General features: G+C 36.3%; 3 protein-coding genes across 8 annotated transcripts; 1 reads left to right on the forward strand and 2 right to left on the reverse strand.

Annotated features, from left to right (window-relative positions):
- The first annotated feature begins 1,033 nt into the window (after nucleotides 1-1,033).
- Nucleotides 1,034-9,158, forward strand: LOC131983493 (THAP domain-containing protein 6-like). 2 transcript variants are annotated; one of them, XM_059348213.1, is made up of 7 exons: nucleotides 1,034-1,194; nucleotides 1,346-1,459; nucleotides 2,295-2,487; nucleotides 3,068-3,169; nucleotides 5,941-6,151; nucleotides 6,276-6,441; nucleotides 7,613-9,158. In XM_059348213.1, the coding sequence occupies exons 2-6, from the start codon at nucleotides 1,380-1,382 to the stop codon at nucleotides 6,314-6,316; spliced, it is 627 nt and encodes a 208-aa protein (XP_059204196.1). In that variant the 5' UTR covers nucleotides 1,034-1,194; nucleotides 1,346-1,379; the 3' UTR covers nucleotides 6,317-6,441; nucleotides 7,613-9,158. The 2 variants fall into 2 exon arrangements, with proteins under 2 accessions (XP_059204196.1, XP_059204197.1); XM_059348214.1 differs by having other exon boundaries at nucleotides 1,177-1,194; nucleotides 1,343-1,459.
- Nucleotides 9,159-11,796: 2,638 nt separating this feature from the next.
- On the reverse strand, nucleotides 11,797-18,380 carry LOC131983650 (nuclear body protein SP140-like protein). Of its 5 annotated transcripts, none has more exons than XR_009395479.1 (10): nucleotides 18,210-18,380; nucleotides 17,241-17,459; nucleotides 16,908-16,970; nucleotides 16,662-16,795; nucleotides 16,527-16,580; nucleotides 16,315-16,369; nucleotides 13,951-14,170; nucleotides 13,774-13,859; nucleotides 12,213-12,420; nucleotides 11,797-12,061 (listed from the first exon to the last, which is right to left on the reverse strand). XR_009395479.1 is itself a non-coding variant. In XM_059348413.1 (8 exons), exons 2-7 carry the CDS (start codon nucleotides 17,452-17,454, stop codon nucleotides 13,998-14,000), a joined length of 693 nt encoding a protein of 230 aa, XP_059204396.1. In that variant the 5' UTR covers nucleotides 17,455-17,462; nucleotides 18,210-18,380; the 3' UTR covers nucleotides 13,311-13,859; nucleotides 13,951-13,997. The 5 variants fall into 5 exon arrangements, 1 of the variants encoding a protein (XP_059204396.1); XR_009395478.1 differs by having other exon boundaries at nucleotides 17,241-17,462; XR_009395481.1 differs by lacking the exon at nucleotides 16,908-16,970 and having other exon boundaries at nucleotides 17,241-17,462.
- A 1,247-nt stretch (nucleotides 18,381-19,627) lies between these two features.
- LOC131982595 (GTPase IMAP family member 7-like) lies at nucleotides 19,628-24,821 on the reverse strand. Its single transcript, XM_059347102.1, has 2 exons — nucleotides 23,845-24,821; nucleotides 19,628-20,877 (listed from the first exon to the last, which is right to left on the reverse strand). Exons 1-2 carry the CDS (start codon nucleotides 23,915-23,917, stop codon nucleotides 19,907-19,909), a joined length of 1,044 nt encoding a protein of 347 aa, XP_059203085.1. The 5' UTR covers nucleotides 23,918-24,821; the 3' UTR covers nucleotides 19,628-19,906.
- Nucleotides 24,822-26,431: the final 1,610 nt, after the last annotated feature.

Genomic DNA, 26,431 nt, shown 5'->3' on the forward strand with positions numbered 1-26,431 from the left:
GAGTATGTCTGTCAGTAAGAAACACTTTTACATTTTTTGTCAATTTTATTCAGTCCCACGTGAGGCTGATCATTCCTGAGTTTTTCCTTAATCGTCTAACCTAATAAATCATTTGCCGGTGTTCTAGGATATTAAATCATGAATTTATCACCAGGATAGTCTATATACAGACGCAAATAATGAATGAATATATAATATAAACTCTATATCAACGCACAGTTCACAGTATAAATACACAATGCAGGTTGTTATTCATGTGCAGCTGTTTGTTAAACAGAGAAAACCCTTTATTATGAGTGCATGTCTGTATCTGTGCAGACACAAACAGCTGTTAAAGCCGACTGACAGCTGATTCAGCTGTGATCCGCTGCTGCTGTCATTAGAAATTTTGGAGGAGAGGACTTCTCATGTCTCTTAAATGTTCCGTCTCTCCTGCAGGACCAAGACACAAGTGAGGGAAGCAAATAAGATCTTTGGCAGAGTCCCGAAATAAATCATTATATTATCAGGATTGGTATGAGGGGAATATATGGTCTGTGTTTGACTTAATGGATGCCAATGGTAATCTCTTGGATTATCAACAGTTTTGCACTAAACATAAACATTCAACCCTTCCAAATCAGACTTTTTTAAATTACAAAAAGCACTCCTTCAGGGATTTATATTTCTAACAAAAAATATATTGGCCCACCAACCTTTAATACCACAACTGGTCCCATTGTCAATACAGAGGACAAAAAAATGTAATAATCACTTTATAAGAAACTATCTCACTGACACATTGTTCCCTGGCAGACAAAACAAAAACAATATCTTACATAAATTTGATAATTAATGTAGGCTACCTTAATTTCCTATACCCCCCCCCCCCCCCCCCACTTAGACACTTTCCTATACCCCCACTTAGAAACACACTTTAGAATTTACAATATTGATGTTATTATTGTACGTTTTACTGTTGATTAATGTTCACCTAACATTCTTTCTACACTTATGGAAGGTATGTACTGTGAAAAACGTGCCAGAAATGTTTATTTTTGTAATTTTCAATAAAGCATTGAAAAAGGAAAAAAAAAAATAGAAGCCGCCTCGACTGTGGAGGGACGTGCCTAAAGCGCCGCCATCTTGGAACAGGGCTAGCAGAGGCAGCGGTGCATCAACTGACGAAGGAAAGAGGAACTCTTCAATCTCAAAGTAGAATTATTCGCTGAAATTTGGACCGAATTCTAAACATATTGATTTGTTAAAAAACGTCACACACGTAGCTATGATACACAGTGCTTGAATATTTTAAAAATGCTGGTTTTACTACCTAAATACAAACTCTACTTAATGTTCTTAGCAGACGAGCTTCTGACAGCAGATTTGTGAGAGAAAAGATGCCGGACTTCTGTGCGGCGTATGGATGCTCTAATGAGCGGAGCACACACACCAGGTCTCGTGGGATCACTTTTCACAGGTAAGCTGTAAGTTAGGGATGAGTCAACATCCACATTTCCTAAAAGAAAAGTTGAGATTTTCCATTGAACTTTTTTCCATTGAACTGATTTTCCATCAGTTAACCCTAACCCTTGGTACAATAATATTTATTGTACCAAGTAGATGTTATGCTGTTAGAAATGCATGTTGGTCAAGATCCCACAGTTGTTTTTATAAATTAACTATAGGCAGCAAACAGCAAAATACCCTGTCCACCCTGTTATGACATGACATGACTCATTTTAGCATTTAATTTAGCATGGATGGATCTTCAGTTAGAAACATGACTCAGTTAGCATGTTTACTGTTTAGCTAATATATTTCACATTTCAGAAAGGTTTTTATATTAATTGATATTTAAGCTTGACAACATTCAGCTACACACAATGTGATGAAAATACAAAATATAAGCGTAGATACTTTTATTATTATTATTATTATTATTTTGGTTGTTGGAGAATTGAATAGAAGCGATGTACTGCCTGAGCTCATTGTGAAAGGCAACAAAAGATGGTCTTCTTCCAGCAAATTTGCATTCAGGAATATGATATTTCACCATCAGTATGATGAGGTTTATAATAAATATTTCATTGAGTTTTTCTTTATATATATATATATATATATATATCAAATAGCCCAAATAGCACATCCCTCTAAAACAACTTAAAATCTTTATCAACATTGCTTGCAATAAAGTTACAAATATCAATCCAGAGACCTTGGAATATATTGATTATTATTAGCTCTATTAGATGGAATTATTTTTTGTTGAAGACAATTCTTTTATCTCTTGCTACGTTTCTCACGCTTTAAAGGTTTCCCAAAGACAACAGTTCAAAGAGACAATGGGAACTGGCAGTGAAACGGAAAGGTTTTGTGGCAGCTAAGAGGACCCTGCTCTGCAGTGAGCACTTCAAGCCAGAAGACTTTGACAGAACAGGGCAAACTGTCAGGCTGAGACATGGAGTCAAACCATCTCTCTTCAACTTTCCAGCTCGTTTAAAAAAGGTATGTGTGCAATTCGGCTAAAGAATTCATTCATTTCTATGATTCATACGTCCATGTAAGCATTTGATAGCTACTTAACCCTTGTGTAGTCCTCCTGTGGACTAAAGGGACCCCATGACACAAGACTGGTTTTAGGACATGTAGAAAGAAATATATTAGCAACCTTTTTTTTTTTTTTTTTTTACTTTTAAGGCAATTCATGACCAATAAATTGATATATAATTTTCACATTTTTTTCATTATTATTGTTCAATTTTAGTCAAATATACAAAATTAGGCCTTATTTCAAGAGAAAAAAAAAGTAATAAAACCTGAATATCTTTTTCAATAGTAATAGTGGGGAAAATTCTTGATGGGAATGCACAGAGTAGGTTATGTCAACTTTTATTGAAACTTATTTTTTGAAAACATTATACATTTTTAGATGACAGCAAAAAAAAGTTTTTAAAAAAGGACAGGAGGGTTAATGCCACACTTTTTAAAACTATTTGACTGTCTGTATGTTTAGGAATAAAGTACACTACACTTCCTGATGCTAAAAACGTTTTTTAAAGGTTGTATTTTGCTTCTTACATTTTAGCAAGTACCATCGAAGACAACCAACGCTTCAAGGGAAGCAGAAGAAAGCCTTCCAGTGGACTTGCCTCAGCAATTCCCTGAAGCTGAACCTCATTCTAATATTGTGAGTATTTGCATGTAATATTTTTCAAACATATGAGAGCATCAAGACCCTGGTCATATTAAAACCTGTGTCACATTTGCTCTCTGCCACTCATTTTAGACACACAAATACAAATGAGTACACTTTAAAACATACTGTAGTGTGTTATTGTGATGGTTAATATTTTACAGAAAAGAGTAATTAATCTCCAGTTGAAATATGTAATCTTTAGAAAAATATGGTTAATTTAATTATTCTTTATTACAGTGAGAATTATCTGTTCATGCCATTTTTTTTCATTGTTGGTTGCTAAAGTGTACCAGTAGTGGTTACTGTTTTTTTTTTTAATACTTTATTGCAAGGCTTCTTACTTTCACAAACATAATGAGTCATTTAGTTTTCTTTAAAATATTGTACCTTGCACCCCCCCCCCCCCTTTTTTTTTTTCAAGGTATATATTCACAAAGTAAATAATAAAAACATAGGGTAAACAGACAATCATATATACAAGGCAAACTGGTATTCCCCAAATGAGGATCTCCAAGAAAAGATGACACAAAACAAACAAAAAAAACAAAACAAAACAAAAACAAAAAAAGATAATAATATATTGAAGTGTGGTTACTGTGGTAGTGGTTACTGTAAATGTATGCAACCAGTGAAACAAGTAGACGAACACAGATAGGTGGTGCAGAGTCTAGTATGAGTGGGTTGATTGTTCGGTGATCTGTTAGTTATGCCTCTGGGCTCAGGTAGGTGGAGACTGCTCTGATTCCTCATTCAATACAGACGAGTGAGTGATGGAGCTTCGTATGGTTTCTTTATTCCTCTCTCACAATTGTTTAATGTAACTAGTGCAGTGCCCATAGGAAGTATGTATTTGTATAGTGGGAGATTAAGTAGATTTTTCAATTATGGCCAAATGAGGTTGTGTGTGAAAGTGGGATGTACAATGAGGTGTAATACTCAAGTGTAAGTGTATATTGGGAAATACATGGAAGTGCAACATAAAAAGTCAATAGAGTTAAATCTCCTTAGCATGCCAATCCCGAATAACAGAATTTGCATATTACATGCAGACCACTACAACGTCTACAACTCCATAAAACACTTACTTTTCATAAGGTGCCACACCATCCAGCACATACACATTGAACATTGATATTCGCTGGAAACTATGAGAATATTATTGGAAAATCGAACCTTGTAGCGCACTTTAAAACTCCTAAAGATAGGTAGGCTAGATAGACTTCCAGATGAGATGAGTCAGGTGTGGAAATCCAGAGTGAATTGTGTTACTGACCAGGTGTAGGCCTATCACACAATGGGGCGGAGCTCCCCTAAAAGGCGTCTGATCGGAAACAGTGCAATGCTGCAACACGTCCTACGTAAATAATGATATTTTGAAAAAATAATTTCAAAATCTTCAAAATTGAGGATGCACACCTTCGTGCCATGCGCAAGCCACATACGAAATCTGAGGTCAGTCTGACTAACGGTCAGAGAGATATGCCCTAGACACACACACACACACACACACACACACACACAGACGCTTCTTGCTTTATAGATAGATTACTGTACACAAAGCACTATAGACTTGACAGATGTTAGCAATAGTCCTCCCTGTGTTACTGTAATGTATAAAAGAAACTATATGTTTCGCGTTATGTTTTACTATTGTTGAAAGAGTTTCTTTTAAATCTAGGCGACGTGTAAGCTAGCTCCTGGAGCTATTTAATGTTACAATAATACTTGTCAAGTATGTTAAAGATGTTTATTTTGTAATTTAAATAAGTTAATGGGCTAAAAACACATTGGTTAAATAATTGGACATGTAATAATTTAGTGAATGATTATTTAAATAGTTGAGATGTTGAAAAATATACATTTGTAAAAGGTATCTGGATGTGACAATGAGTACGTTGAATATCTTCCTTTAAGGATAAAAGTTAGTTTTGTTTGTGTTATTTGAGAAATTAATTCAATACAGACGAGTGAGTGAGGGAGCTTCCTATGGTTTCTTCATTCCTCTCTCACGCTTGTTTAAGGGTCGCAACATTATGTCCCTGTCACTAAGACACTAATATCCAGGGTGCAAACCGAGGTTGTAATAGTTTTGGATTGTTTAATAGTCTTAGTTTTAATTTCATTTGTTTTTAGAGTGAGTTTGCTAGTTTTAGTTAGTTTTTTTATTTTTTGAAAATGCTTAGTTTTAGTTTAGTTTTTATTAGTTTTAGTTATTTTGTGATGGGCTATGTTTTGGGTGTGAGATTCAAAGAGTTCATGATAAATTTTGGCTTTATTTCCTTTGGTTTATCATCTCAGCCCCAATATGGTTATTAACTCTTACAGTTCCAGGTGTTTTGAATTTTGGTTGGAGTGTAGACATCCAGTCTCAATAAACATATTTACCATGTGTTCCTGCATGTTCACTAACAGAATCCTCTTTTTTTAATAGAAACACTGGATCATGTATGAAAAAAGTTCACAAAGAGGAAAACTAAGGACATTTTCACTTTAATTTTAGTTAGTTTTAGTTAGTTTTGTAAACACACAGTACAGTTTCAGTTAGTTATCGTTTTTTTAAAAACTATTGTTTTTGTTTTTATTTCAGTTAACGAAAATGTTTTTTCAATTCTAGTTTTCATTATTTCGTTAGTTTTTGTTAACTTTAATAACCTCGGTGCAAACAGTGGGACTGAGGGATGAAATGAAGAATGTTGGCCAGCTACATCAGTGAGTGATGAGTCATAAACATCACTATATATTTTCATCCCTCTTTCCACTAGGACCACAATTATGCTTTGCCTGCTTCTCCTACTGATCTAAAGGCCAGACTTAGTGGAGCTCTGGCTAGAGTGGAGAGTCTGGAGCGCGAGAAGAGGAACAGCATGATCCGGGAGCGACGGGCGAAGAAAAATGTGCACGCTCTTCTCGAGGATCTGAGGGAGAAAAACCTGATAAATGAAGATCTGAACGACAGACTTGAATGCTACTCAGGTAAAATGGGAATACTAATTAGAATATTTTTTATAGGTAATTTATGCTTATAGTCTGTTTTGAAATTCTCTTTCCTCTTACTAAAGGGGATCTTACTAATAAGTTTATGCTTACTAAATTTCAGATCTTCAGGTAGACCTCTTGGCAAAGAAGGGCCATGAGTAGACCAGGGAGCAGAGGGAGTTTACCTTTGATGATTCCTGATCTGCTCCAGGTCCAGCAGTATGTCTGCACCTACCGGTTCAGCCAAGACCACTTGGAGCTTCTCTGTAGTTCAATCAGAGTATCAGGTAAGGTTCTTTAGTGTATGACTCACTACCCCTCTAAGTGAAAAGAATGGATTGACGACCAGGTGAAAGTTCCTTTTAGTCTTCTTTATTATAACTCATCAAAAAATACAGGAACATTGGAGGAGACTATTGTCCAATTTTAAGGCTGTTGAATGAAAGGTCCCACACAAAATGTAGCCCTGTCTCCTCTAAAAATTCTCTATGTGTGAAGGTATTTTATGTACTCGGTTCAACGTATGGGCGCGTCTTCCAGGGGCCCAAATACACTCACTAAATTTACTTTTTAACCTTATTTGGCTGACATCCAAAACCCCTCTTCTTTCTGATCGATGTTCACATTCCAACATCTCCACTGTCAAAACAGCTGTCCCCAGAGTCTCCCCGAGAAGTCCTGATGTCTCTATTTTCCCAAGGGTCAGGATGAGCCCCAAAGGGTCAGAGAGGCCCCTCTTTACTGGCGCCAATCAAGGTTATTATAGTTAACGAAAACTAACGAAATAAAGAAAACTAGAATTGAAAAAACATTTTCGTTAACTGAAATAAAAATAAAAACGGGAGTTTTTTAAAAAACGATAACTAACTGAAACTGTATTGTGTGGTTACAAAACTAACTAAAACTAACCGAAATTATAGTGAAAATGTCCTTAGTTTTCGTCTTTGACAACTTTTTTCATACATAAACCTTTTTGGTTGATATGAAATCTATTTCATCTATCTGGTTTTATGACTTAATAAACTTATTGGGGCTGAGATGGATCAGACAAAGGAAATAAAGGAAACATTTATTGTGACCTTATTGAATCTGGCACCCAAAAAATACCCCATTACAAAAAACTAAAACTAACACTAAAACTAATAAAAACTAAACTAAAACTAAGCATTTTCCAAAAAATAAAACTAATCAAAACTAGCAAACTCACTTTAAAAACTAATTAAAACTAACTGAATTTGAAAACAAAAATTGACAACGAAATTAAAACTAAAACTAATGAAAAATCCAAAACTATTATAACCTTGGCGCCAATATCCTCTGCCCATGTCACGTACAGTATACTTTTTGTGGCACGAAAATATACTACAGTTCACATTTTACAGCCTTTTAAAAAACAATAAGAAAAGATCTTTGGTGTAATTGTAGTGAGTGGGTGTGTGTTGTTTTTTTTTCCTTAAGGGGGCTGGACAACAATCCCTCTGCCGGCCAGTTCCAGGGCATCCTCCGGCGTCTGGTGGTCCGGTGTGGTGTCTCACCAAGTGGGTTAGGCAACGTGGCAGCACAGGATCACACAGCGTGTCCGTCTGCTGTCCAGATGTCCTCTGCCGAAACTGCAGACGAACTCCCTTCCCTGTTTGTTAACTCTGCAGCCCTCCTGTGTGACTAGCTACCTTCTCACACGCTTCGGTGGTCTTGTGGACAATGCTGTGGTCTACATCGCAGGGTTTGTGGTTGGGCAGGTTCTAAGAAGGCTCTCTTGCGATGTGTGCCAACAACAGCTTTGCACTTTACTCGATCGAAAAATGTAATAAAACCCAATCATTTAATAACTTCACCAATAATGTAATAAAACATATATTAACAAGGCAAGGCAAGGCAAGTTTATTTATATAGCACAATTCGGACACAGGGACATTCAAAGTGCTTTACAGGGGCAAGATTAAAATACACATAACACATTAGAAGACATTTAAAAGCTAATTAAAAAAAAAAAAAAAGTGAATGAATAAAACATTTAAGAGTGAATGAATAAAAATTACAGGTTAAAATGGAAACAGAAAAGTCTCCCTAACAAACAAACCTAAGGCTCGCTGGATCAGTGAATTCTTTTAAGTCACTTCTCAAAACACATTTTTACAGACTTGCACTCATGTGATGTTGGTCTTTTTAACTTGTGTGGTATATATATATATATATATATAAATATTATTAATTTCTTTTTTCTTCATTATTGGTTTCTTATTTTTATAGTGTTGTTCTGTCAAAGCACTTTGTGAACGCTGTTTTTAAAGGTGCTATATAAATATAAAGGTATTATTATTATTATTATCAACATGTCAAAAGCATCTTTTTTTATCATGAATCTATTTACAGTATAATGGAAAAACCCATATCAACATGTTACTGACATTACCAGCAAATAGTGTTGCAGAAATTATTATTATGTCACTCCAATAAAACGGGATTTAAATCTTTAATCTTAACAACATACAACTTCAGAAATCCTGTATAAACCCCAAAAGGGAGGAAATAACCATGTCAGTCGTCATCAGGTTTTGTCATTTTGATGCTGACATTTTTATTTAATCTTTATTTATACAAGTAAATCATATACTATAAGTATGACAGTATGTCAGCTGACCACTATGTCACTTGACATAGAGTAAGATGTCAATTTGACATTGAAAGTGATATAATAACCAAATATCGGTCAGGATATTTTATTACTTTATTGGTGAAGTGATTACATTATTGGGTTTTATTACATCTTCAATTAAGTAAATGCAAATTACATTTTCAGGTGTTATTACATTATCAGGAAATTATTACATTTTAGGTTGCTACAGAGCTCCCACCGACTTAATAATGTTTGGCTGATGATTCCATCAGAAGTCACAGTCAAGGTGGTGAGAGCAGCAGAGCGTGTGATTCATCAGATCCACTCAGGTAAAGCTCCTGAGGGGTCAGTGGTCATGCATGTGGTTTGTGAGGAGATCCTGCAAAACAGTTCTTTGAGGGGTTTTGGCTCCAATTCATGAAAGGCTTGTAAATAGTTTTTTAGGGGGATTGTTAATGTTCTTTATCTTGAATATTTCAAAGTTCTGCCACTTAACTCTGGTAATTCAAAGAACCTGTTTAGTTTTAATATCTGTAATCAATCAAGTCAGTTTATTCATAGAGATGGTGATACTGATCAGGGGGAGGTGGAGGAACAAAGTTCTCCAGCAGAGACAGCAGATCCTATGTCTGCAACAATAATAATAATAATAATGATAGATATATCATTTTAATAATAACAATAAATTAATATAATAATAGCAACAACAATAATAATATAATGATAAAAGCAATAATAATAATACTGGTAATAATAAAAAATAATATAACAATGATGAGAATAGTAATAACATTAACAATATATTAATATAATTATTATATATTATTATTATTATTATTATTATTATTATTATTATTATACTCCAATGCAATGTATCCCCTTCAAGCAATGCTTTAAAATAAAGACCTGAACACACCTGAACGTTTTCTGTGTTCTTTTTCATTCTATATCTGTCTGTCATGTCTGACGTTTGACAAACAAACCTTGTGAAAATAGCTTGACAACTGAGCGATTTATTATAACTTGTATTGTGTAGAAACAACATTCCTCCATAGATTTAATCATAGACATATATACATTTGTATGTATACGTCAAATGTCTATGGATGCAAGAGTGGCCCTGTTCCAAGATGGCTGCCCTGTTGGCACGCTGCTCTAGTGCAGTAGTTCTCAACCTTTTTGAGTCACGACCCCCAATTTAACATGCATGTTGTGGGGGACCCCCGCTCACTGAACACAATCTCCATGCACAGTTCAGATCGTACAAACTCAGTTGATAGTACGAATTTTGGACAAATAATGAAGCAGACAACAACTAAAACATCTCTCTGTCTGTGCATTTATAAAAAAAAAATATATATTTTATTGTGACTTTTAATCTAAGTCCTTTTCTGTAAGTTTAAAGGTCCATTCTGACCTCCTGAGTGTGTAACAGTCAGCTTCAAGCCAGAGACTCCTTGGGAAGTAATAACTTGATACTTTGGGATTTGTCAGAAAAGACACAAAATGACCCAAAAAAGAATCAAATTGACCACAAAATGACAAAAAAAAGAATCAAATTGACCACAAAATGACAAAAAAAGACACAAAATGACCAAAAAAAGACACATAATGAAAGAAAAAAGACACAAAATGACCAGAAAAGACATTAAATGACCAAAAAAAAGAGACAGTAAGTGGAGACAGAGCTGACTTCCAAAATGATTTGGCGACCCCCAGAAATCATCTCGCGAACCCAATTGGGGTCGGGACCCCAAGGTTGAGAATAGCTGCTCTAGTGGGCAGTAGCAGTCAATGCGGCATGAAGTCCACATGTCTGAGTCTGAATATTGTTATTAGACTACTGTATGGGCATCAGAAGGTGATGCCTTAAGCAGATAGACGGTGGTGTTGGTTTTTTGAGATGTGTTGCAGACGCACCCTGTTGGAAACTATTAATAATTTATTGTACAAAAGATGTTCCAAACGTTGATTAAAGTAGTTTCATAATTTATATTACACTCAAAAGCTTTTAAAAAAAACAAATAGAAGTGGTATTAAGTAGAATTAAAGTTGTCAAAATTGGCATGGAACCGCCATCTCTACACATTAATGACCTTGCTGCCATGACAATAGATGTATAATAATTAAAGATAATTATCTTAAAATATGTTCCAAATTGAACTATTATATTGCATCTAATATAACTAACTACTCAAATTTATTGAATATATTTGCAAACCTGCATAGGCTACACGATAATAAAATTATCAATAAAAAAAGAAATTGTGACATAAGTAATTAATATCATGCTGTTGTAATGGGTGGGCTAACCGATCTGCAATGTGATAGGTTAGATGCTTATTAGCCAGCTATTTAAACAAGAGCTTTGACAGTTATCAAATCTCAACAATGGCACCTCTGGCTTTATTAGAAGACATTTACGTGCCTGTAAGACTGGAGAGGGTCTTTCAGGACCACCAGGACCCCTTTATGGAGGCTCATGAGTCGTTTTCGTCTCCCAAGGTATTGGGAAAAAGTGTATTAAATTATTGGGAAATGCACTTTATTACGTTATCGTGAAGTTATTACATTATCAGGTTTTATTACATTTTCAATGGACTCAAGTGCAGATTTTTATTACATTAATCGGGGTTATTACATTATCGGGAATTTATTACATTATCAGGTTCTACAAGGCTTTTCTACAAGTATTTCAATGAACAATAAGTTGAAGTGATTTATTTACAGGTGACAAAGGTTATCCCCAAATGGATTACCTCGTTACCCCACTGGCGAACCCTGACACTGAACAAGAGCGCCGATTCAACCGTGCGCACATGGGCCGAGGTGGAGCGCTGTATAGGACTGCTCAAAGGCAGATGGCTGTCTGGGAGCATCAGGGGGAACTCTACACACCACAAAAGGTGTGTGATACCATCCAGAAGAAGGCGGGACATCATTCATCACTTCTAAAATGCAAGAATGTTAATACTTTTGTTTGGCAAGTACCCTATACTGAAGTAGACAATACACAACGTTTAGTTAAACATTTTATTTATTTTTCAAAGTCTCATTTATCATCGTCAGAGTATCATTGATGGCTTTGAGATTAGTGTTAATCTCCACCAACGACCGACAAATCTCCGTCTGTTTTTCCAGGACCTTTGCTGTGACAGTCCATGGTGGTGGGGCAGCATGAGAGGTGGAGGACGTGTGCTCTCCGTCACAGCTTGGAGTTGCCTGGCCCGAGCTCTGAGGGGCTGGCTCCAGACTGCACCAGTGGTGTTCAGCCTTCAGCTGTGATTTATCTGAAACGCATTCATTTTTATATTGGTGACAATCTAGAGCTTTATATAATTTTTCATTAAAACTTTAAAAATGAACCCTGCAACTGTGAAATGTAGGCTTCTAGCTAGACTTATAAATGTTTACCATTGTCTTCTGCTATTAAATGTTTACCGTCATCCGGCTCGGACGCCGGTAGTGCGTCAGTGTCTCCTCCACCACCAGGTATGCTCGAAATAGAAGTATTTTCGATCAGAGGTGTCTCATGCTCGTCTGTCTGTTCCAGTTTAAGGCTGCTGTCCACCTGGCCTCCTCCAGTCAGTGTGGTGCTCAGGGCTGCCATTGTCCTTTGGGGGGCCAGTTTCAATGCCGACCACTTTTTCTTCACATGAAAAATATATCACAGATGTTTAAATGAAATATGCCGACCTCACTGGGGGTCTGATTGTCCACTGCTGCACTGTTTGTAATGGGTGTGAGGTTGGACCCAAGAACAGCACAGACTGAGACCAGTGTTGGAGAAGTTTAACAGTTTATTGACAAAAGAGGGTTTCAAAAATCCACAGCAGGTACACTGGAAATCCACAACAGAGCTAAAACAGTCCAAATATCCAGCAGAAACCTCCGGGGAGGGAATCCAAGTAAGCAGGAGACAGAGGAGTCAGGGACAGAAGCTTTATTTTTCCTACTCCCTTTCAATGACACTTTTTAGGCTGACAATCAATATAATCTTTTGCTGTTGCGTGTGAGACATCACAGTCTCAATCTCTGCTTCGGAGAAATTCCTCTTCTTGGCTGTGTTTCGTCTCTCCGTGTCATTGTCTCTAGGGGCGAGGCCTCTCGACCCAGTATGTATTAGGACTTGACATTCAAATTTACGATTGATTTTAGCCGCCACATTTATCAACAGCCAATCATTCTTACGCTGTGATTGGCGAGATACGAACGCTCAGTGAATCACACGTGAACCCTGTCGTAAGACGAAATCAGATCTGCACTTGTTTGACAAATGAGGGCCACTGTGTGTGAATACGGCTCACCATATATGGTTTTCTTGATAACCAAAACCATTATCAAGAAAACCATGGAAAATGGCTAGATATCAGCTCTTAAATTAAACTCTTATGAGCTATTGTTGTTGTTATCATTATATCTGTCCAAACAAATGTACCTTTAGTTGTACCAGGCATTAAAATGAACAAGAAATTCCTCAAAATTTTGGCCCCTCATCCACACACAAATATATTTAGGGTTACTAAAACAGAGATTTCTGAAAACATTTTTTTCAGATTTTTTACGCTTTATAGAAGTTACGTGGACAGTGAGCCAGACATCCCCTCTGCTTCTCGCAATATGGAGTATTTCCACATGAAAAATACGTAAACTTGCTCTGGGGCTTTTTGATTTTGCTTCATAAATGTAACGTGAGGGGCCCTCGTGACCCCTGCAAGCTAGCACCACAACTCCAATGGTCAAATTTGTGTGCATGAAGGACTAAGATTTGCTTTGCTTATAGAATGTATAGCAGTTGCAATGTTTACCGTGTTCACCACTTTAGTTTACCGAGTTAGCATGCCTACATTGCTATCATGCTAACTAGCACTAAATGCCCATAAGAATGGCATTAGTTTTGTAGGTATTTCTTAATCCAAAGCATTTGACATATTTAAATTTTGACCTGGTGATGGCGGATAAAACACACACACAAGGAAGGAAACAACTCTCTCCATCTCACCTCTGAAATCCTTTCGATGACAACGTTGACATTCTTCTCTAACGCACTTTTTGCAGATGTTGAAATAATCAACTTTGAATCTCTTTCTGAAAGGAGAAGAGTAACAGTTATAAATCCGCATCTTGTAATTTCAAATAATGGTTTCCTACTGATGATGATTCCTGTCTGAAACATCACCTTCAAAAACACTATTGGCTTTCTCGTCATCAACAGCGGTCATATCCTCATCTTGTTCCTTTTTCCATTTCATCTTCCTCTTCTTTAGTCTGGTCAACTTCTGAATCTATCGTTTCAGCCCCTACCTTTTCATCTTCATCTTCATCTTCAACATCATCATCATCATCATCATCATCATCATCATCTCCCTCGGTTTCTTCTTCGGACCTTATTTCTGATTCTTTGACATGGATATAATCAGTAGTGGGAAAAGTATTCAGATCTCTTACTGAAGTAAAATTACTAATACCACACTGTAAAATTACTCCACTACAAGAAAAAGTCCTGCATTCAAAACGTACTGAAGTCAAAGTACAAAAGTATCAGCATCAAAGTGAACTTAAAGTAAAAGTACTTGTTATGCGGAATGAACCCACTCAGATTGTGTCACACCGCAGTGAGGTTGTGTCTTATTTTGTGTTCTGGTCTCGTTATTTCCTGTTTTATTTTGAAATAGTAACTCTCCTCTTGTTTCAGGTCACTTGCCCTTCCCCGTCATCTGTCTGATTGTCTCCCCTAATTACGGATTGTGTTCACCTGGTGCTCCCTTCCCTCCATGTGTTCCAATAGTCTGTGTTCACCTGGTGCTCCCTTCCCTCCATGTGTTCCAATAGTCTGTGTTTCCCTTGTCTTGGTCCAGTGTGTTTGACCCCGTCACCATACCAGCCCATGCTCTCGTTAATGCCACAGCCTGCCTTGCCTTTTGAGTTGTCCTAGCGATTTTTATTTGTAATTTTGTAGCGTATCGCTAGTATTTAGTTTCATAGTTTTTCTTCTCGTTTTGTTTTCCTCCAGTTGGAGTGATTTTCCGTTCTGTTTTTTTTTTTAAGTTTTATCCCCTTAGTCCCTTCTTCTAGCCTGGGTATACCCAACTTGTGCAAAAATTGCACGCCCGATTTTCATTTCGAAATGTTGTCCATGGCCGATTCTTAGCCCTGCTTTTGGTATCCAATCTCAGAACGGGGAGGAACGGCAAGACGATAACGCGTACTATTGGACAGATGGAAGCTTGTAGTTTTCTTATGGATCCAACATGGCTGACGCGAAGCTCTCTTTCGATCTAGCTGTAGACAGTGTTCTAGATAGTTTAGAGCCAAAGTTTATTTTAAAAGAATGGCTTTATACTCCTTTATCACCACCAAAAAGGACATTTTAGCCTTGCTTCCAACAGGATTTGGCAAAAGCCTAATCTACCAACTAGCCCCGCTACCGAGCATTGAGCATTTTAGTCCCAAAGTAGAGATGGGCTAGTCTGGCTATGTAAACATCAATTTCTGTCACTCTACATACGTAATCTGGTATAACTGATACGATTGGCTAAGAGCTATGTACAGACATTTATGATAGACATTTGTATCGCCCAATAAACGGCTCTGGAGGATCGTAAACCACGTCTCCTCTATGGAAAAATGAATAGGTGGTCTCCAGACTATATCTCATTTGTGATATAGTCTGGCGTTTGCCAGCTACCCTTTTTCAGGTTACGGAGCATTTTGTAGATTCTTTCTTTTTCCCTGTCAGGTTTGGTACCTCCCTTTTTTTGAGCGCTTTTGTTTGTTATAGTTTCTTTTGTTAGTTTCCCCTTTGTCAGGTTAGATAGCATTCCCCATTTTCATAGATTAGGATTTGTTTGTTTATTGATTAGTGTAGTTATGTTCCTGTGCTTTTCCTCCTTTTGGAGCGACTTTTATTTTGTTAGAAATCTTAGCTAAGCTTTAGTAGTTTTTATAGCAGCTTGTTTCTTTTCACTCTGTTGAGGATTTCTCTGGTTGCTTCCTGAATAAAGAGATTTATAGTACACCTGCTCTGCGTCTGAGTCCTGCCTTGAGCCTGGCCTGACAGATTGTTAAATATATATTCTAAAAATGTTATTAGAATATTTCTATTGATGCTTTTATGTAAGTAGTATTTGTTTACTTAATATACTGTTATAAGATTTAATTTTAAAAAAGTGTAATCACACTAAGTTGATCATATATTTTTATGTTAAATCTCGACCTGTAAAGTAACTAAAGCTGCAAAAGTACAATATTTGCCTAAAAATGTAGTGGAGTAGAAGTAAAAAGTTACATGAAATGGAAATACTACACAGTACAAGTAGTACAAGTACCTCAAAATTGTACTTCAGTACAGTACTTGAGTAAATGTACTTAATTACTTTTCACCACTTGATATAATATATGTACACTTAAATATTTATTACTACTTGGTAGGTCTAAATATCCAATGGGGAATGTTGACTTGACATGCAGAATGCTAGCAGTTGTTTTAAAAAAAAAATCAAATTTCTAGTTTAAGTTATAATTCTAGAAAGCGCAGACAAACCTTCAGACGAGCTCTCTAAAATGCGACGATGTGGCAGGATTTTCTTTTGCTGGGACTAACAAGAAAAATACAGACACAAGACTCACTATCACTGTTAAAGTTGCATAAACATGTAAATTGTATTCTGTATCACATAGTAATGTGACGTCCTGTCGCACACAGGCTCTGTTAATAGAACTAGGGTTACAATATTATAACCTTTGCTAGGTTACCTTTATTGTCCCAGTTCCTCTTCTTTTAAATGCCTTGCAGCCCAATACCCCTTTCTATAACAACAGTGAGAGGCTACTTAGGTTATTTATTGTTTTTTTTTTTCATTTTGTTGAATAAAAGACACAAATTCTTACCTCAATCCAAAACTGCAATGGCCTATTTTTATAGGAAATACTTTGTTTCCATTTTTTACTGGAGGCTCTCCCCCCAAAGTCCTCAAAGGCTCCGGGAGCAAACCAGCGGCACTCACACTCGATACACTCCTCACCTAAACATAGAGCATCGAGAAACAGAAACAGAAAGGGGAAGGGAAAAAAACAAGGGAATAAGCAACAATGTATTTATTTCTTCGTGAAGAAAAACTATTAGTTTTCACTTACCCCTTTCCAGCTTTCCTACATGCAGGGTGCCTTTTTTGTTTCCACAGGTTACAGGCCAGAGTTCTACATTTTGCATACATTTAAATAATTACCATATTGGAGTTGCACAAATAGTTAACTTTCAGCATATTTATTATCATTATTTTTCATGTCATAGACAATATTATGTAGAGAATTCCATGCACCTTGCAATTGAGATTTTGGTAAGGCACTCTCTTGGAATCTTCATTGTGAAATGTAAATGAAACACGCAATTTCTCTCTCTCACACACACACACACACATATAGAAAGAGAATGGATGCTCAATGTATCAAATGGCTCTACAGACTCACCATTTTCTTGTGCTCTTTGGTAGTTGGTGTTCTGGTTGGAGCTGCCTGACTGTTCATTGTCTTCCTGATCTTCCTCCTCTTCTTCCTCCTCCTCCTCCTCATCATTATCATACCATTGAATATATTTGACTCTCTTTATATTCCTACAGCTACTTCTCCTGTTCATATATTCTTCCTCCTCTGCTTTATGATTGATTCTTCTCTTTCGATCCATTCAGACTTCTTCCAAAAGAAAAGGAAAGAAAATCACAACAACATTTTTAGTTACTTTTTCTTTCATAACACATTTGTGCTGTTGAAATTTTCATCTGAGGATAACATTTTTGTCCTGAAAGGTACAGACTACTTTTGCCCAAGTTATAGACCTGTTCTATAGGAAAGGAAACCTTAAATGACTTCTGTTGTGATTTGGCGCTCTATAGAAAATAAAAATAAAATTAACTTGATCTCCAAGGGGGGCGGGAGGTGCTGTGGGGGGGGGGGGGGGGGGGGGAGACGCAATATGTTAACCATTATTTAGTGAGACTACATAAAATGTTTAACATGTCTTTTAAATATATTTTAAAAAATGTCTAAAACTTTATTTCAGTGTTTTAAAAAAACTACAAAAAAAACATTACTGCCAGTGTGCGGGGGAAAGTATTTCCAGTTTAGTGGAGATAATTATTTTATTTGAGCAGCAGTGATTTAGGCTAGCAACTTTTTCAGTATACATTTGGGGGGCCTGAAGAATACAGTCTGCCCAGGGTAATGTATCCATTTGATCCGGCACTGCTTTCCACACCCTTTTTTTTTTTTTTTTTAAATCAAACTTTAGAGTTTGATTTTACAACTAATATAATTGCTTTGAGTAAGCTACTTTAAGTCCACATTCCAGACTTGGTCACACCCATACACAGGAACAAGTTAGCCTACTTCCTGTCATGTCTTGTCATGATTTAAAAAAGAAGTGTAAATGAATATACTTACTGGTTTGAGATCTTGAAACTTCACTGACGAAGCCAAATTTATTTTAATTATCCTGTCCGTAGACGTGTTCTGGTACCCCGCCAGCTGCCTGTGCTTTTCTCCGGGTATGAATCCACATAGTATCGCTATTCGCTAATCACTGCAGATGGAGATGGTTAGATTTAGAAAGATACCGCCACTGTGACTGGAGGAGGAAGTTTTTTTTTTGTTTTTTTTTTAAATAAACTTTATTAAGGCAGTTGGGTGGGGTGTAATACAAAACAATACATCAGAACGTCGCCAGGGGGTTTCAATAAATCATAAAGAGGTTGTCATACAAAAATATTATAAAAATTACAAATATTCAGAGTTTTAGCAGCTTTCAAATTAGTAGAGTCTTTAATAGAATTAATATACTGCTTGGTTTCACTTATAAATATAGAAAAGAGGGGATTTTTTTTGTGTATCGAGATTTATGTATGTGATATTTTGCCAATAGTATAATTAGATTTATAATGTAATATTGATTTTTTTTTGTGTGTATGGGAAGTCAGACTGGAGGAGGAAGTGTCGCTCAATTTCGCTCCGTTTCACATAATTTCGCGAGAGAACACGGGAACATGCTGCCTCTCATTCAGCCTGTGACATGGACCAAATGAGTAGATGAGTTTTTCACTGACTTTAAGTGTCCCAGTCAGAGATAAAGTGTTAATTCACTCATCTCATTTTATGATGTCATATAGCCTTAATCTGTGTTACAAATCCATATACGTGACTTGTGTTGTTCTGAAGTTGTAGACGGAGTGCAATCTGATAATTTTATTATTAAATATTTATCCACCTGAATGTCCGACCTATAGCTGGAAGAGTCAGACTTTAAGAATTAACATCAGGGAAACATAACACCACAGCATTAAATGTGCATTGTATATGCTGTGTCCCATATGCCATAACTGGTTGGAAAAATATAGTATTTTGGCCTATAAGTGTAATGTTAGGTACCTTTCACTGCACCAGTGTTTTAACAATTAATTTATGCAAAAACACACTCATTAGGCTGTACGTATTGCAATTCAATGCAAACACAATTCAGCAAACACGCTGCGTTATGCAATTCTATATTTTAATTTCCATACATTGTTCCAGAAAAACTTACAATGAGACCTACATTGAAGTAAAAAAACAACAATTTACTGTTTTTTCAAACTTACAAAAACACCATAATAATAATTTGTGTAAATTAAAAACTGTCAAAACTTACCCCGCTGTTTCGCAACAGTGAGAAACGAAACCGAAACTTTGAATGGCCCACACTCCCACATCATCACTGAACTACTTCAATGAGCTTCAGCTAACTTGTTTTTTCCGCCACCAGAGGGCATCACAACATATTTGCAGCCATTGCACACCACTCAATAATCATAAAATGCACAGAATACTTACAGGTTATCATTTAATTTTTAATTTCAAGATTTATTGATGATTAGTTTAATCATTTTTATTAGACATGATTACAGTATATAACAGGTGAGAGTGGATTAAGGATTAGTCACAAGGAAGTGAGAAAGCTACAAAATCAAAAACCTGTTTTTTATCAGTTTTCTAATCAAAAACGTGTTTTTGAAAACAGTTTCTTCAGTATAAAATCCACTACATCAATTGAAAGCCCATTATAGACTAACTATAAAATGCCACGCTTATTGATTTTTCTTAGAAAGCTATGACATTTTTCCTGAAACAGTTGAACGAAGAATAGTCTCCTTGAACAAAAACAAAATGATGTTAATTGCTGCTGGAAGGCAAATGCCTGGTGATTTTACAGCCACACACAGCAGCGCTATTGCTCCCATGAAGAGCATGATCCAAAAAATGTAGGACTCCATGCGGATGTATATCTCTGCGGCCTCCCTCGCTTTTTCCTCCTCTTTCCTCCACAGCTCCTTCCTCTTCGTCTTCAGCTCTTGCTCCTTGAAATGCTCCTCTAGCTGCTTCTCCTTGCCACAGATCTCGGCATCTCTCTCCGCCAAGATGCTCTCCTGTTTCGTCCTAATCTTCCTCTCCCTGGTGGGATACAGGCTCGTGTGGAAGTGACGCCCCCCGTTCAGGGCCACCAGGGTCTGGATCTTCGCCACAAAGCTCGTCACCTGGTCCTGGTCCTGCGGGTTCTTGTTGTCGAAGACGTGGAAGCCGCCGCTGCACTTGCGTATGAAGCTTCGGAGGTTGTCCTCGCTCTCCGTGATGACATCATTTATGGTTTTCCCCTCCAGGCGATCTCCGTGGGTGAAGAGCACGATGGTGTAGTCCCACACTCTGGCACCAAACATCTCTTCGATCAGCGTGTTGGTGTCTTGATCTTCCTGAGTCATCCTTCCCACGGGGACGACCAACACGAAGACGTGAGGTCCTGGTTCCTGGAGCTTGACACACTTCAGAATATCTCGCACGACTACCTCCTTGTTGCGGCGTGTCTCAAACAGGCCGGGTGTGTCGATCACAGTGATGGGCACGTCCTTAACTGTCCCAGCCACAGCAATGGGGACATCTTTAACTGTCCCACTCTCTTTTTCACAGTAGGGCGTCACTCTCTTCAGCTTCATGTCGGATTTGAACATCTGCTGCCCGAGGATGGTGTTCCCGCTCGAGCTCTTGCCTACTCCGCTCTTTCCGAGAAGCATGATCCTAATGGGAGCTGCGATTTTCAACAAATACAATATATTTTACTCAACAGTATACAAATATAAACAATAAAATGTAGGGCTTTTAACTTTTATTTTAAAGTTAACTGATTAACTGATTAACCCTCCTGTTATGCTGCAGGTCAAATTGACCCATTTCAAAGTTTAAAAATCTAAAAAAAAAAAAGTAGTTAAGAGTATTTTTTACAGGATGAAACTTCTTCTGCTGTGCTTAATAATTGTAATCAACATATATAATGAAAATGATTAAATTCACATATTTGCATGTTTATGTTACATAGATACTGAGGTGACTTTTGTTAATTTATCAACTGTAAAATACTGTAATAATAAAAAATGTAAAATGTAAAATAAAATTTTCATAACTCAATGTGATGTATGCTATTGTATTTTATATGTAGGTCTTTCCAATGCACATAAAAAAAAGTTTTAACATGCATTTTTTATGAAAAACGAGTGAATCATCCTATAATCTGTAAGAGGTAAAGAACACCATTGCACTAAATATTGACAGAGATGGTTGTTGTTCCTGAGAAATGAACATAACAGGAGGGTTAAATCGAAACGTTTATGATGAAAATAGTTAATACAGCATCATGCTAGTCACTCCTGAATCTCTGAGCTGATTTATGCTAATTAGCGTTAGCTAAATCTGCCATCTCTGCCAGATTTTTTTTTCCGTTTTGAAGGACAAACACACAACTACAGGTTAATTTAAAAACAAATGTAACAGACATACCCCCCATTTGTTTTCTCCATTTGTAATGTCATGTATTAATGTAACAGTCAGGCCCCCGATAAGCTATACATTTGAAGCTAACACTTGCTACAGCTAATGTCTGTTTACACTGATCAATGGCTAATGTGAATCAATTGTGTCTTCACAACCAAAACTGAAGCAAATCCGCTCTTTTGTCAGTGCATGGCTCTATCCTCAATGTCCATTTGTTTAATTTTTTAAATTATTATTATTGTAGTGGCTTTGTCTTTTTTCATTTGTTAAGGAAAAAACAACAAAGTATGTATTAATTGAGTTACATGTGACTAATGTTTAAAAGAGAATTGTAGAAATTGTACAAGAAGTAATATGTTGTTGTTTTTTAAATATAGTGCTAGAAATAATCAAATTTGCCAAATTTATTGTTATCCACTTAACAATCTGTCAATAGTAGTCATAATTGATCATCAAAATAGATGTTGTTCCAACCTCAGCCACTATCGTCCTCATTCGTCCATTTACCCTGCCTTTGCAATAAAAAAGATTTTCAGTTTTGATTGGCACTGTCAGAGTTATTAATTTAACTGTATATTCATAATAGAAGTGGTGTGCATTATATTAAGAGGTGTTTCTAATATTTTGACCACCCAATTTACATACATTGCCTATAAAAAAGTATTCATCCCCTTTGATGTTTCAACCTTGTTGTTTTTACACATGAAATCATGGTCAATATAATCTTGCTTTTTTGACAAGAATTTGCACCAAAAAAATCTTTAATATTTACTTTAAAAGTGAAAACAGATTTTAACAAAATAGTGTCAATTGATTAAACATTTATAAGATGAAATAAAAGATAGCATAAATACATAAACGCCCTTTGAAGTAACTGACCTAATTCGACAGAAGTCCAACTATTGATGCCAGCAGTGTCACCGTTGGTGAAATGGAGAGAATGGAGATGGCAAAAAAATGCTAAAAAATGTCCAATTCACTGGACATCCCACAGAATTCAGTTAAATCCACCATTAAGAAATGGAAGGAGAACGGCTGGTTTAAATCTGCCTAGAGCTGGCCGTCCTCCAAACATTTCTTAATGATGGTTTAACCGAACTCTGTGGTAATTCAAGTTTTTTTTGTAGCAATCTCCTGACTTTTACTGTTCAATGATCTTTTCTCTGAGTTTTTATACTACGATCATGTGACACACATCAACTGCACTCATTGATCTCCATTTCACTAACTGTGACACTGCTAATATCAACTACCTGGAACTCTGTTGAATTTGGTCAGTTACTTTAAAAGGGGATGAATATTCATGCAATCATTTACTTTACCTTATATATTTTTAATTAATTGATACTATTTTGTAAAAATCTGTTTTCACTTTGATATTAAATTGTTTTTTTTGTTTGAAAGTTCTTGAGTTCATGAGTTCATGTGTAAAAGCAACAAGGGTGAAACATCCGGGGGGGGGGGGGGGGGGGGGGGGGGGGGTGAATACTTTCTAAAAGCAATGTACATGGTAGTACACCACCACCACCCACTGTGACCTCAATAATAAACATAAAGTAGAATTATTACCTCTCTGACAGTCAACATAACCTTAAAAAACAACCATTTTTGTAATTGTGGAAAAAATGGTGTTGTATTACATTGCATTGCACTGGTGTACCTTTTGTTCTTTTCTTGATGCTACCTCTTATTTGTGTTACTTTCTGCTCTATGTATTTCCTGCTTGTGCAATAACCGAATGTCCTCACTGTGGATCGATAAAGGTTTATCTTGTCACACCTCGTGGATCACTTACACAAGAGTGTAGGTTCCAATGTCCAACTTGTATTATCTTTTTTCTTTTTTACAGCAAAGTTTAACTATAACTGAGACAAAAACAGGACATAAGGGATAGTGCAGGACAAAACTCTTACTTCATTTGTCCTTTAAAGTTGCCTTTTGAGTAAAACCCCGAGCCCTCAGATAACAAGTGAGCCAAACACTCCCTCGGGTTTCCCCCACTCCTTCAGACAGGCCTGCAGCTACACAACATGCAGGAAGCTGTTGAGGCGTGACTCACTAAACATGTGCAGAGCTGTCCCATAAAACAAAAGTAAAATCTTTTTTTTTTTTTTACAAAGTCCACTTTATTTTAACTAAGTTTTTTAAGTTTATCTTATAGGCAGCTTAATACACAGAGAGGTAAACTAAAAAGAATGAAGATTTAAGAGGTAACTTTTATACTCACGTTCCTCTGGATCCTCCTGCTGCTCACCAGGCTGGACATCAGGAAAGTTTTCATCCAAACGGCTGGCTGCCATGTCTGTGTAATGTCAGTGTTTAAAGAGGTTTTCTGGTTCGGGGAAGTTTAACTTTTGTTAGAGGTAAAACTTTCCTTTGTTCAGAGCAGTCCACACTGCAGCCTCCCTGTTGCTGCTGCTGCTGCTGCTGCTGCTGAGTAAAGTGAAAGTAAAGAAATGAGGGCAGAGGGGGGGAGAAAAGGGTTCATGTGTCAGACCATTGTTCTGTCTGACATAATGTGCAGCAAGCTTTTGTCAGTGATCATTTCAAGTAGAACTACAGTGCATTCATGAAAAAACATATCTTGGAACAGCCTCTAATTTGGCAGTGAGTTTGTAGTTTCATGTGACTGCACTGGTTAGAGTTCAACTTTTTTGGTAGACTTTAAAAAAGCGCCACCCAGTGGATAAAATGTTTGAGTTTTGAATTGAGGGAGTTTGATTTAAGCCTTGGAGAAAGACAGAATCACAACATCTAGCTTAAAGGACACATTCACATCTTTCTTTCTTCATAGTTGTGAGATTTGATCATTGCAATTTTAAATGTGGAACTATTCTATGATTTAGTCTATTTTACATGTTGTGGTGTGCTCAGCATTGATGTTTAATTGTACCAATTTTTTTTTACAATACACTTACAATAAAAAACAGTCATATGTGTTGTCATGAACCAGCTCATAGATCATGACAAAACAAGGAGACCACACATGTATTCAAGTTATAATAAAATAATGTTTATTTAATTAGCTGAAAGCAACACAAAGAAACTTAATTATGTAAGTCAGTATATCAGTGGTGAGGTGTGTGCATGCATGCGATGTGGTGAAATGCAGGTGTATAAGCCAAAGTAACCAACCAACTAAACAAAACCAACATAACTAGACCAACTAAACAAACCAAGGGGGAGGCTGTGGAGGAGAAGAGAGAGAACTGAGGCCTCAGCTCCTATATATAATCTCAGTAATTGAGAGTGGAGTCAGGTGTGCTCCTCCAGCCTCTGCAGACTGAAGGAGTGGCATGTCCTGTGGCTCCTCCTACACAGGAAGAGAAATCCAGACTGTTGACTATTTTCTAATTCACAATTAAAATAAATTATTTAATTACATTTTTTAAATTGCAATTTATCTAGTAGAAATTGGGAAAATATTATTAAATACATTTGAACTACGGTAAAACAAGGTTGTTTTATTTTATCAACATATTACATTTTTATAGAAAATATTTTCAATATCTCTTTTTATCCATCTTTAAAATACTATCAACAGCCATTAAAACAATTTATTTTAGGCTATAAATTAGGAATGAACCCGTTAAAACTTTCACAGTAAATATTAGAATTAAACTGGAAATTTAGTGTGTGGAAGTGCTACTGAATAAGCCTCAGAATAAGAGAAACAGAAGAAAACAGCCTTAAATATATTTTAAATGTTCATACATTTAGCAAGACACTACAGGTGGAAAGAGAACATGTTTAACTAATAGATATGAACATGAAACATCCCAAGTGGATTACTTAAATTAAATGTATTTTTAGTATAACAAGGTTAAACGTACATATAAGGCATTATCTAATGGTAACTTTTGGTGAATTTAGGAAAATCTACAGAGAATGTGTAGAAAAATAAACACCTAAATGTGTATTTTGGATGTTTCCTCTTCACCAGTGGGGGAAAAAAAGAGAGAAAACTATGTACAACAAAAATTAAAAAATTGACCAGTGCATGTAGTGTTTCACCTTAACTTCAGAATGCGTTTTGACTCCTTTAGTTAGATTGGAACGGCATGAGGAAGGACGTGCTGTTTGTCAGTATGGAGAGGAGGAAGTTAACATTCAAGGGCGAGTTGGTATTGACAGTAAAGATAAGGCTTGTGAGCCTCTCCTTAACAAAACATTGTGAATCAATAGTACAATCATTATTTGCCCCAGAGAGAATGCTGACATAATTTTAGCATCTTTTCATGAGATATTATAGCTCTTAGAGGGCGAAGCCTATACAAAATAGAATGTTATTTACCTATTTTATAACCAGACTCTATGAGTATATGTGCAGCCCTCTAAGATCTGGGCCTCACTGGCTCCATAATGACTGAAGAAAAATATATTTTGGGAGCTGATTGTCCAGACTCACTGTTTATTACCATATATTATAAGTTTTACAGTTTTTGAAGTGAGTGATTGACTTCATAATTTCCTGTGTACTTCAGTTCAGTTCAGTTGCTCTTATTGTCCCCAAAGGGAAACTTAGCTTGCAGACAGGTTAAAAAATAGACAACTATAAAAACATATAATAAAAAACATAATCACATGTGAAAACAAGACAGACAAATCACAAGCAACAATCAGATTGATACGGTTAATTTTGTTTTCTTTTTAGATATGTTCAATAGTTGTTTTTTGTTTATCTTCAGACATAAAAAATGATAGATGTTTCTTTACCTGCCTGACAATTTTGACTGAGACTCCAATCTTCAAACATGAAACACTTCAAAATCAAATATAAAAAGCATGTCTTCACACAATATAGGGATGAAAAC

Source organism: Centropristis striata, chromosome 13 (genome assembly GCF_030273125.1).
Source record: "Centropristis striata isolate RG_2023a ecotype Rhode Island chromosome 13, C.striata_1.0, whole genome shotgun sequence".
In the NCBI taxonomy this organism is placed as follows: Eukaryota; Metazoa; Chordata; class Actinopteri; order Perciformes; family Serranidae; genus Centropristis; species Centropristis striata.

What these genes read in the sequence shown, in the direction of transcription:
- LOC131983493 (XM_059348213.1), top strand. Translation starts at nt 1,380, where the DNA reads ATGCCGGACTTCTGTGCGGCGTATGGATGCTCTAATGAGCGGAGCACA. An exon ending in TTCCAGCTCGTTTAAAAAAG is followed by an intron (nt 2,488 to 3,067) that starts GTATGTGTGCAA and finishes CTTACATTTTAG; the next exon opens with CAAGTACCATCGAAGACAAC. An exon ending in CAGACTTGAATGCTACTCAG is followed by an intron (nt 6,152 to 6,275) that starts GTAAAATGGGAA and finishes ACTAAATTTCAG; the next exon opens with ATCTTCAGGTAGACCTCTTG.
- LOC131983650 (XM_059348413.1), bottom strand. Translation starts at nt 17,454, where the DNA reads ATGGATCGAAAGAGAAGAATCAATCATAAAGCAGAGGAGGAAGAATAT. An exon ending in CCAAAGAGCACAAGAAAATG is followed by an intron (nt 16,971 to 17,240) that starts GTGAGTCTGTAG and finishes TGCAAAATGTAG; the next exon opens with AACTCTGGCCTGTAACCTGT. An exon ending in TGTAGGAAAGCTGGAAAGGG is followed by an intron (nt 16,796 to 16,907) that starts GTAAGTGAAAAC and finishes CTCTATGTTTAG; the next exon opens with GTGAGGAGTGTATCGAGTGT.
- LOC131982595 (XM_059347102.1), bottom strand. Translation starts at nt 23,917, where the DNA reads ATGGCAGCCAGCCGTTTGGATGAAAACTTTCCTGATGTCCAGCCTGGT. An exon ending in GCAGGAGGATCCAGAGGAAC is followed by an intron (nt 20,878 to 23,844) that starts GTGAGTATAAAA and finishes TGAAAATCGCAG; the next exon opens with CTCCCATTAGGATCATGCTT.